Source organism: Oryctolagus cuniculus, chromosome 1, assembly GCF_964237555.1.
Source record: "Oryctolagus cuniculus chromosome 1, mOryCun1.1, whole genome shotgun sequence".
Classification (NCBI taxonomy): domain Eukaryota; kingdom Metazoa; phylum Chordata; class Mammalia; order Lagomorpha; family Leporidae; genus Oryctolagus; species Oryctolagus cuniculus.
In genome coordinates, this window is record NC_091432.1 from 46,047,910 (window position 1) to 46,059,978 (window position 12,069).

Genomic DNA, 12,069 nt, shown 5'->3' on the forward strand with positions numbered 1-12,069 from the left:
TTAGCTTGTCTCCATTTAATTTTGTCATGCACAAGTAATCTTAACTTCTAGATGAGAAGCATTTTACTTCTTTATATTCTTGTATACTAACAATTTATTTGTAGATCCTTTTATCTCTTCTATGTTGATAATCACAACACCTGCAAATAACGTTGGTTGGTTCTTTCTGGTCCTCATATGCTTTATTAAACTTTTCTTGCCTAAAAGTACTGTCTGGAACATCTCTTCTTTCTCACTTGAATAATCCCAACTTAATCTTTCATACTCCATTCAAGCATCACTTCCTCTGGGAAGCCTTCCCAAACCCTCCAGATTAGATTACCTCCCTCCACACCACCCTATAGAACCCTATGTTCAAACATCATTACATTCTAAAAGCTCATTCTTAACTAATTTTAGACTTAAGCAAAGTGCAATAGTACATTCTTTCCCCTAATATTAACCAACACTTTACATAATATTAGAAAAAAAATCACTACAGTGTTATCACACACCTTATTCTAATTTTACCAGTTTTCCCCATAATGTCCTCTAATGTAGCTTACATACTACATCTACTTATTTCTTTGGTTTCCTCTGTCCTTCCACGTTTTTATGATCTTGATACTTCTGAGGAGTACCAATCAGTGACTTTGTAGCTGTTCCTCAATCTAGGTTTATCTGAGTTTTTTTAATGACTGGCATAAAATTACACATTTTTTCAAGAATAGCAGAGAAATGGGTATCCTCAGTTGTCTGCCAGTTTTCGGCTCTTAAATGTTATGTCTTTGAAGTTATTAAAGTTTCTTAGGGAAGATACTTCACTTTACACAAATCCTGTTTATCCTTAAATTTCTGTCCACTAATATTAGCTTTCATTGGTCAATCTTTTCTGAAAGCAATTATTGTTATGCTTCTTTAATGGTGGTTTTCCATTTTTCTCTTTCCTTCTGTATTTATTAATGGGAATTTTACTCTAAAGTCAAACTCTAGCTACTCCTCATTTATTTGGTTTATTATTTATGTCAGTATGGACTCAGGAATGAGCTAAAATCCAATTTCATGATCATTTTCTGTGTTGCTCAAATCATTCTAGCTCTGGCATGAGGGGTTCCTTCAGGAGGCTTCCTGTGTTCCTGATAATCACTCCCTCTTTTTTCCAGCACTTCCTCCCGAGAAGTCTTGGTTCATCTTACTGGACAATAGTGTTGGAAACAAAGAACTGGGCACTGAGTGTGCTCTTTGATCATGGGATTTTTCTAGGCCCCCTCAGTAGAAAGCCAGGAAATATATGCAAATATACCAACACATGCACATACATCTCTGTTTCTGCATCTATATATCTGTATTTACATAAAGACCATGAATTCACACTGATAATGCTGATTCCAATCTATCACCACAGGATTCATTTCATTCTCACTACCTCAAGATCTCTTCCTCTGGTAAGGAGCAACATGGCTCTTATTACCCACAGTATACTGACTTGTTCATTTCTAGTATACACAAAAAGTAGTGTCAGAATTGCTAATCCACACCCTGTGAGAAATGCCTTCCTTTACATTAGTGCTTTTTGACTCATCACATTACTGAGTCAAAATTCTAGTACATTAGTGGTTCATCCCCTTAACTGTAAACACATACATTCAATGCCCCTCAAGGCCTAAAACCTTGGAGAGTACCGCAAGTCCTTCGGAGCCTATGTTTGCTCCTATATATACATTCCTATGATGAAATTTAATTTTAAATTAGGCACAGTAAGAGATAATAAAAAATAGAACAATTATATAATATGCCATAATAAAATAAAATGTATGAATTACATTTCCCGTTTAATATTTTTAGATTGTAATTTTTACTGCAGGTAACCCAAACTGTAGAAAGGGAAACTGGATGGGGGGAGGGCTACTGAGGTTCTCTTTCCCAACCACTTCAATATGTTATGTTATTCACCTGTAATACAGTCAACTTTGTTAGTGTTTTGATTCCATTTTACACCACTTGCCATCTCCTCCAGTCCCATCCTGTTTTTTTCCAATTTTTTTTTTTTTTTAATCTACATGAGAGAGGGGCAGATACAGACAGCTCCCATCTGTTGGCTCACCCCTCCAAATGCCTGCTATGTCTGGGGCCAGGCCAGGTGGAAGCTGGGAGCCAGGAACTTAATCTCACATGTGGGTGGCCAGGACCCAACTACCTGAGCCATCACCTGCTGCCTCCAGTGGCTGCACCAGCAGGAAGCTGGACTTGGGAGCCAGGGCCAGGATTCAAACCCAGGCATTCCAACATATGACTCTCAATCTTCTCAATCAGCACCTTACTGCTAGGCCAAATACTGTGCCTTGATTTTCGGACTATATGAAAGCTACAAGAAACATTACAGTAATCCTAAAAGTTGGAGCCAAACAAAAATATACTCAGACAGTGCCACTCTCATTGTTCTGTTATCGAATTCCCAATATATACTTTTCCTATCCCTTCCCACATTAGCACCCCCTTAAATAACTAATCTTTTTTAGCTTCGCTATTCCTTTTGCACAAATGGCCAACATGTGCATTTTCTTGAATTTTTTTTTTACAAGAAAAGCACATTTTAAGTGTTCTTTTGGGTTTTAACTTTTTTGCATTTAACATTATGTTCTGGCTGTCACTCTCATCAGTTCACAGAGCTATTTGTTTTTTAGCAGGTGTATACTCTGCTATGCTGTGGATGCACAGTTTATATGACTCTCCTATACATGGGAATTTGGTCAATTCCAATATTCTGAAATTACAATACTGCAATGAGTAATTTTTGTGTATAGGTACTTTCAGAATGTATCTTCAAGAAAGATTCTTAAGAGTCAGACTGCTGTGTTAAAGTATAAGTGCAGGGGCCAGCACTGTGGCGTAGCAGGTAAAGCCATCACCTACAGTACTGGCATCTCATGTGGGCACCGGTTCAAGTCCCAGCTACTTCACTTCCAATCCAGCTCTCTGCTATGGCCTGGGAAAGCAGAAGATGGCTCAGGTCTTTGGGCCCTTGCACCTGCATGGGAGACCCGGAAAAAACTCCAGGCTCCTGTCTTCGGATTGGCAGCCATTTGAGGAGCGAACCAGAGAAGGGAAGACCTGTCTCCTCTCCCTCCCTTTCTCCCTCCCTCCCTCACTCCTGCCTCTGTCTCTCTGTAACTCTTGCAAATAGATGAATAAATCTTTAAAAAAAAAAAAAATAAGTGCATGCATAATTTTGTTAAGCACTATCAAATTTGCACTCCACAAGCACAAGTCCACCTAACTGTCCATTGCCTCAGCAACAGAACAGTTTGTTATCCAAAAGCACTTCTGCCAGTCTGCTAAAGAGAAATGGTATCTCAAGAGTTATTTTAATTTGCATGTCAGAGTTTGAACCTTTTTTTCACATTTCAGAACCGTTTTCATACTTTTGGTAAACAGTCTAATCATATTTTTTGCCCACTGATCTATCAAATATTTGTCCCCTGAATTTTAAGTACTCTTTAAACTCATAAAGGATATTAACCCATTGCAGAATATTTTTTTACTGATACAGATTTCCCAAGTTTTTTCTTAATGTCTCTTTTCTGTTCTAAGATCCCACCTAGGATACAGTACATCTAGCTGTCTTATCTCCTTAAATCCCAGTTGACTGTGGCAGTTCCTCAGATTCCTGGCTTTGATGACCTTGATCAAGGGTATTTACTATCTGTAGGACTTATCACTGATGATGCAAATGTTGATTATCTGAAAAAAACAGCCTTGCCAGGTTTCTCCATGATAAAGTTACCTTTTCCCACTCAGACCGAACTTTTACTGCCTATTTTCTTTGTCTTCTCTTTCACTAAATTAGTCATTTTTATATTCTCAAAGCCAAATACTTAGCAGATACTTGGAAACTGTTTATAGCAAGAAAATGGAGGTGAAATGGTCAGTTATCAAGCCTGGAGCAAGGAGACTGAATACCAGTTCTTCAATCTTTCCACCATCCACCAGGAATAGATTATAAGAGAACATGGCAATGCACAAAAAAAAAAAAAAAAAAAAAAGTAAATTCATGGTCTACTTCCTATCCCAGGTCTCTTTAATTGCCTTAGATCTTAGTCACAACTTTTTCATATAAATTTCTGTAGAATTTATTTAGTTACCAGTAACAATAAATTCTCCTTTATTAAGTATTTACCCTGTGGCAAGGACTGTGCTAATATGCATTATCTTTGTAACAATCTTACAAGGTTAGTGTCATTATCACCTTCCTATGAATTAAAATTCGGGCTCAAAGAAATTAAGTTGCTTGAGCTTTGGAGAGTTAACAGTTCAATACTGATCTGTATCCATACTGACCGGCACAAAGTCCCCAATTAATCTGTTCCTGATCTAAGAAATCTCCTCTTCTGACCTGCATTACCTTTTCTTCTCATGAAACACATGATTTTACAAAGCACCCAAGTACAAGACTGTGGGCTCCCTGTGGACAGGATAATGACATTCATTTGTTCAAGTTCCTAATCCATTTAACATACTACTCTCATCCTGTGAGTGATCCACCCGATTTTGAATTTAGGAAGTCATCAACACCTATTGGGCACTTTGTCATTCACCAAGAAGATCACAATAAACACTCTGAGAAGTGAAACTGAAGTTGTGAAGTGGAGGAATAATCAATCTGACAATCACTAAATTTCAGACCTAGAAAATTTTCAGAAATCTGGCCTTAATTCCTCATTTTACAAATGAGAAGACTGAAAACAGAAAGCTTAAGAGCTTTGTCCGAGGTCAATAGTACCTCGGTATCATTTTAAGGTTCTTAATACCACATCTTACCACCATACAATTCACTAACAGTGCTGCTCAAGAAAACTAGTAGTAATGAGAGAGGCCAATGGAGCAGCTTAGCCACCTGGCAATAGTTCTTGTTATCTCAAGGTGTAAAGGATATGGGTTTGGTTCCTCATGCTCTGAAGATAAACAGACACCCCCCCACCCCCAATACAGGCTATGTTCATACCAGTTTAGGAGCAAAGGCTGACCTAGATGCACCCACCGCTCATTATACACTCACTGGATACATTAGTATACCAAACAACACAGCTACCAGCCACCAGGACATGAAACACTGGACCATATAAGGAGCAAAAAGGGGCAGGAGCTACACTTCAGGGAAATCCCCATCTACTTCCCAGGAAAACCATGACTACTCTTCCTCTTTATTAGAATGCACCTTCCCTTTCATTAAACACCCACATAAAAAACACAGTTCAGAGATGGGGCCACTCACCTCCATACTCTAGTTGTGCAGTGTGCCCTTTCTGTTTCTCACTTGCTGCTTGCTACCTGCTATTCTCCAAATCTCTTCCTGATAGGAATTCAAGAATCTGTGTACTGGACGGTCCTTGCTCTCTGATGCCAGTTATAATCAAACATCTGCTGAAATACACATTGTCAACCTATTCTCTGTAGGTGGGAGTCTGTTTAGAACAGCCTTGGTGGGGCCAGAAAGTGGCATAGTGGGTAAAAGCACTGCCCGCACTGCCAGCATCCCATATGGATGCCAGTTCAAGTCCCGGCTGCTCCACTTCCAATCCAGCTCTCTCCTATGGCCTGGGAAAGCAGTAGAAGAGGGCCCAAGTCCTTGAGCCCCTGCATCCATGTGGGAGACCTGGAGGAAACTCCTGGCTCTGGATGGGCGCAGCTCCAGCCACTGGGCCAACTGTTGAGTGAACCACTGCATGGAAGACCTTTCTCTCTCTCTCTCTGCCTCTCCTTTTCTCTGTAACTCTTTCAAATAAATGAATAAATCTTAAAAAAAAAAAAAAAAAAAAAAGCCTTGATAATTGAGGAGCTCAAACCCTCCATTCCACCTGACTAGCCTAAGAAATAGGAAATCAAATATAAATAAAAGAGTATTTAATTTCACTCTTGCAAATCAGATCTATAAAGTATAAGGGATAAACAACATTTTTCCTGGACTCCTGTTTAATAAGCAATAAACAGAAGCACAGAGTAAACAAAAGAAAGCAGTTGTCACAACATGACAGTGACCCTGCCTCAAGGGAAGATTAAGAGTAAACAAGGACAAGCCCATGAAAATCGGTCCTGCATCAAAATAAAATCTCAATAAACTATGTATGTCCCAATAAAAGTATGGGCTGAATATATGACACAAAAGTAGCAAATATTATTAAACTTCAAGTTTTCCTAAAATCAGTGTTAAACAATAAAAAATTATTCTTTCAAGTCTTTTTATGTTTCAAACATCCTATAAAAAGTCTCGAACCAGTTTCTACTTTTAAACTCCTCCCTGGTAACTGTCAGTGTGACTGTCAAACTTTCAATGCCTTAATTTTCTGACTGAAACCAACTAACTGAAGAAGTCTTCAGAGAATTAAAGAGATGATAAAATAGCCCTCTCTTATCTGTGGGGCTTATGTTCCAAGCTCCCAATTGATTCCTGTAAAGTATGATGGTTCTGAATCTTATATATACCATTTTCCTATATACATGTTTATGATAAAATTTATTAATTAGGTACAGTATAAATGAATAAAAATCATAAAATACAACAATTTTATCAATACACTATGATAAATTATGTGAACATGGTCTCCTTCCCTCTCTCTCAATAAACACAAGTGTTTAAGTACCAAGACAGTTACTAAGTGACTAACAGGCAGGCAGGGTACACAGAATGGATACGGGAACAAACGAATGATTCACACCCTGCTGGGACAGAGCAGCATGGCTTGAGATTTTATCAAGTGACTCAGAATGGCTCAGTTTAAGAGTTTATAAACTGTTTACTTCTGGATTTTTCCATTTAATATTTTTGGACCACGACAGGCTGCAAGCAACTGAAGCCACAAAATGTGAAATCACAAATAAGGGGAGACTACTTGTATATCTTCCTGAACACTGTACCTCTACTTTGTTATAAGAGATAGCCGTCTGTTGGGGCCGGTGCTGTAGCATAGTGGGCTAAGCCTGCTCCTGCAGCACTGGAATCCCATATGGGTGCCGGTTCTAGTCCCAGCTGCTCCTCTTCTGATCCAGCTCTCTGCTGTGGCCTGCCAAACCAGAAGATGGCCCAAGTCCTTGGGCCTCTGCACCCACATGGGAGAACCAGAGCAGCTCCTGGCTCTTGGCTTCAGATCAGTCCAGCTCTGGCCATTGTGGCCATTTGGCGAATGAACCACCAGATGGAGGGCCCTTCTCTCTGTATCTTTACCTCTCAGATAAATTAATAAAATCTTTTTTAAAAAAAGGAAAAAAAAAAAAAGAAATTGCCCTCTGTCAAAGCAGATACAGTAAGTTCATCTTACCAAATTGAAGTAAAAGGTCATCTTCCAATACTGGCTTCAAATACTCTTCTTTTTCCCAAGGCACTGGGTTGTATATGGAATTCATATATTCAACTGTAGGGTTCTGGATGTAAAATTAGTTGCATGATTTTGAATTGCATGTAGTCACAAAATCTCCCTAGTGAAAACTAGGGAAACCAAATTAAGAAACAATTCTATCTGCATTTTATAAAATCAGTGTTAAAAGAGTCTGTAGTCAATCTGCCATTTTGTTAGCTTGACTGGATAACTGGTTACTTAATGTTCTCCAGGTAGAGTTTCATCTTCATTTAGATTTGGGGAAAGTGACAATGTAAATATTAATTTAAACAGGACAAAAAGAAAAAGCATTTGAAGAAAAAAAGAACAAAACAGCAACCTAAGCACTTGAAATCACAGCATAAATTATTTCTGATTTTATGGAAATACTGCCTATCAGTAATTCCCTTTATCTCAATTACTTTCACACATAGCAGTCAATCATCTCTTAGACACAGTAAAAATGACATTTATGTAAGTATGTGTATAAACGTATACTTGGCATTTTATGCTGTGCTAGTTCCTATTGCCTATGATTCCCTCGAGGATGAATGAGAAATTTAAAACAGTTCCTTATATAATTGCTCATCATCTTTCTTCAGTGCATTGACAGTCACTGTGGTATTTATTTTCCAATCAAAATTGTAAATTAAGCTGCCAACTTACCTTAAGTCTTATAAAATTTATTAGTTTAATGTATCCGTAAAATTCAAGTCCTAAAGAGAAAAAAACATTTTAACATAATGTAAGCATGATTTAATCTGTCCTATAAAAACTTCTGATTAGACAGTAAAATGTCTGAGCTCTACTACAGTATTTTGCATTTTTTATTAAGAATTAGAAATAGTAATTTTGATATTTTAACTCTAAATATTTTGAGAAGCAGCCATAGATGACAAAATTAAGTGCTTTTCTTGTATTTATAAAAATGGGAGATTAATTTTTAGAATTATACTCATTTGTCAGAACAACACAAAGCCAGAAAATTAAGTCCTAGATTTTATCAAGTATTTGGCAGTTAACATGAGAGCTGAAAGTTTCTCAATCTCTATTTTTTATGGTGCCTACCAAATTATAATTTTGCTGGGACACAGAATAGTCAAAGTTTATTAGCTTATATAAAGTTAGTGCAAATTAAAAATAATGAGGCTTGTTATCTGGTTCTTGTATCTTTCCAGAAACAAAGCAGCATTTAACACAAAGGAAAGCAATGACAAACTGCTTACTATTTGTCATGAAAAATATTGTTATGAAGTAGCTTTAAAAACATACTAAGGGCTTTATATTGGTAACTGAAAAACACAAAATTACTACTTAAGTGTTATTCCATTCAGTTTACAAATGCCATACTAAAAATCGAAGAAAAATGGTTGTCACTGACGTCTTACAAAAGTCAATGCAGTTGAATTTATGATGTATAAACACATTATATCACATATTCCTCTGAGACCTAAAATTCTATCTGGTGTTTGAATATTATTGAAGAATACTTCAGTAATATTCTGTTTGAATATTATTGAAGAATAATATTTATTATTTAGCTCACTTTAGTGTAACAGTATAGTAATTCAGTTGAAGGCTTTAACCACCAAGTATGTTTAAATGCAGGTTTCAATGCAATTACCACCTATTTCACGTACTACCTTAATTTTATCATTCCCTTTTTCAACGTACTACCTTAATTTTATCATTCCCTTTTTCAATACTCTCTACCACATTTCTTATAAAACTCAATTCTGTAGGCCCTGGAGTCTATGATGTGCCTGGATGTGATGAGGTTACCTCTTTTCATGATGATGTATCTCCTTTTCTCAAGTCCACCTCCACTGTTTCCTTCCCTAATTCAAATAGGTCAAAACTTCAATCACACACCAAAGTGTTTACCTTTTTTCCCTCTTTTTAGTTGTGAAGCCATCATAAGCTCAAATACTGTGAACTGGGGCACAGCAGAGAAAGCTACCACCTGCATAGCTGACTTCCCATTTGGGCACTGGTTCACATCCTGGCTGCTCCACTTTTGATACAGCTCCCTGCAAAGGGCCTGGGAAAAGCAGAGGAAAATGGCCCCTGCGCCCACGTGGGAAACACACATAAAGCTCCTGGCTCCTCGCTGTTTTGGCCACGTGGGGAATGAAACAGCAGATGGAAGATCTGTCTCCTTCTCTCTCTTGACTTTCAAACAAACAAATACATCTTAAGAAAAATACTGTGGGGGCTGGTGCTATGGCATAGTAGGTAAAGCCACCACCTGCAGTGCCAGCATCCCATGTGGGCGCTGGTCCAAGTCCCGGCTGCTCCACTTCTGATCCAGCTCTCTGCTATGGCCTGGGAAAGCAGAAGATGGCCCAAGTCCTTGGGCCCCCTGCACCTGCATGGGAGACCTGGAAGAAGCTCCTGGGTCCTGGCTTTGGATTGGCCCAGCTCTGGCCGTTTCAGCCATTTGGGGAGCGAACCAGACAATCAAAGACTTCTCTCTCTCTGCCTCTGCCTCTCTGTAACTTTGCCTTTCCAATAAATAAATAAATCTTTAAAAAAGGGGCCGGCATTGTGGCACAGCAGGTTAATGCCCTGGCCTGAGGTGCCAGCATCCCATATGGGCGCCAGTTTGAGACCTGGCTACTCCACTTCCAATCCAGCTCTCTGCTATGGCCTGGTACACCAGTGGAAAATGGCCCAAGTCCATGGGCCCCTGCACCACGTGGGAGGCCCAGAGGAAGCTCCTGGCTTCCAACCAGCACAGCTCCAGCAGTTGTGGCCAATTGGGGAGTGAACCATCGGATGGAGGACCCCCCACCCCCGCCTCTCCTCTCTCTGTGTAACTCTGACTTGCAAATAACTAATAAATAAATAAATCTTAAAAAGAAAAGATGGCCCCAGTCCTTGGGCTCCTGCACCCATGTGGGAGACCCAGAAGAAGCTCCTGGCTCCTGGCTTTGGCTGTTGCAGCCACTTGGGGAGTGAACCAGTGGATGAAGATCTCGATCTCTCGATCTCTCTCGATCTCTCTCGATCTCTCTCTCTCTGCCTCTCCTCTGTGTAACTCTGACTTTCAAATAAATAAATCTTTAAAAAAATCTTAAAAAAGAAAGAAAAATACTGTGAATCTTGCCTATAAGGGTGAGTTATTAACCTTCTCAAAATCACTTGTCAAAAAACTGCATTTACAGAAGATATTACTGTATGTTTCATTGTTTCAGACTTGTATACAAAGAGACTGAGAAATCATCAAATTTGAACTAAAATTTCACAACTCAAATCGTCTCAATTCTAAAAACACTCACCATGTTTATGGACCATGCTGTCAATACTAAAGTGATGCTCAGACTTACAGTGTGAAAATGTCTCTTCGGCTGATGTGAACAACCTGGAAAATCAAGAACAGCTTCATGGAACAGGCCTTGGAGAAGTCTGAATACGGGTTTCATGTTAAATGTATACTTTTTTCACCCAGCTAGTTTCTAATTCTATTTTCAAATAAGATGGAGCACACACTTGCAAACGAAAAGAACAGAATCCAGCACTTCTAAAGGGAATTAGTACTACTGGGTCCCATTTTACACATAGGGCAAATTAAATGTGGAAGTTAATTTATTCACTGAAGAACAGCACCGATTTTATCAATGGGCTTTGAAGAGTTCCCTTCGAGAGACCTTGTTTCCCACAAGGCCTGAAAACTCCCTTCTAGAGAATTCTTTGATCCTCAAGGGTCAACTTTGCTTTCAGAGGCTTTGACCTGGCACAGCTCAAACAGCTTTTAGAAATAAAGCCAGAAATGCAAGCTTACAGCTCGTGCATTCCCAAAGTGCCCTATTTCAAAAGCAATCTTGGGAGTGTTCCCAAAGAACCTGCAGTACACACCGTGAGGACCACGCCCTTATGACAGGACCAGCAAAGCCGAATGACATAGAAGGTAGCTGGGGACCTCTTGCAGAGGCCTAGCACAGACACTGTAGTTAGACCTCAACAAATGCTTAGCGAGCTAGGCTACTTGCCCTACTCATGGAGCCTATCGCAAGACACAGCATGCCTGATGCTCAATAAATATTACTGCATGACAACTAGAGGCTATGCAGCCAACTGGCCCACCCAACGGGAACATGGACAGACCACCAACCAGCACCAAGCCCAGAGGTAGGAGACACTAGAAAATGTGTATTGAAGTCACACTGGCCAATGTCAGCCATGCCTCTCCCATGCCTACTTGCCCACAGCAATCAAAGTCAGAACTTCTTGAGACTAAGAGGCAGAAGTTTAAGTGGGAAAGATATCACCACTTTGTGGCCTCGGGCAAGCTATTGATACTGCAGTCTCTTTTCCCTAAGTGAAAAGGCCATCAATCCCTTCCTTTTCGACAGGTGGAGGGGGCTGCTTAAGCCGAACAACAGGATGGAACGGGCTCAAATGGAAACGTTTCACCTGAGCTCTCCAATGGTCAAGGAATTACAGAATGCAAAGTCTTGAAGGGCCTTTAGCAATTATCTGCTTCAGCGTGGCTCCCACAGGTGTTAACCAAGCTACCAAGACCAGAATCACCTGAGGGTGTCCCAGAGTTCCAGACCCGTCCCCGATGTGGCAGACCCGAGGTGCAGAATTGAGCATGTGTAGTAGTCTTAACTGACTCAAGGGACGAGGGTGCACGCCAAAGTGGGAACCACAGATGCAGCGCAAAACGGTCTGATCCTACACAGGGGCCCCCGAGGCCCAAGGAGGCAGGCAGCGT

General features: G+C 39.7%; 1 protein-coding gene across 2 annotated transcripts in view; it reads right to left on the reverse strand.

Moving 5' to 3' along the window:
- Positions 1-12,069, reverse strand: part of PRMT3 (protein arginine methyltransferase 3) — a 157,258-nt gene that overhangs the window by 144,264 nt on the left and 925 nt on the right. For both annotated transcript variants that reach the window (XM_002708975.5, XM_070072461.1), the window contains exons 3-5: positions 10,631-10,713; positions 8,016-8,065; positions 7,293-7,395 (exon numbers count right to left, since the gene is read on the reverse strand). In XM_002708975.5, coding sequence (XP_002709021.1) covers positions 7,293-7,395; positions 8,016-8,065; positions 10,631-10,713 — 236 coding nt within the window. The remainder of the gene's footprint in view (positions 1-7,292; positions 7,396-8,015; positions 8,066-10,630; positions 10,714-12,069) is intronic.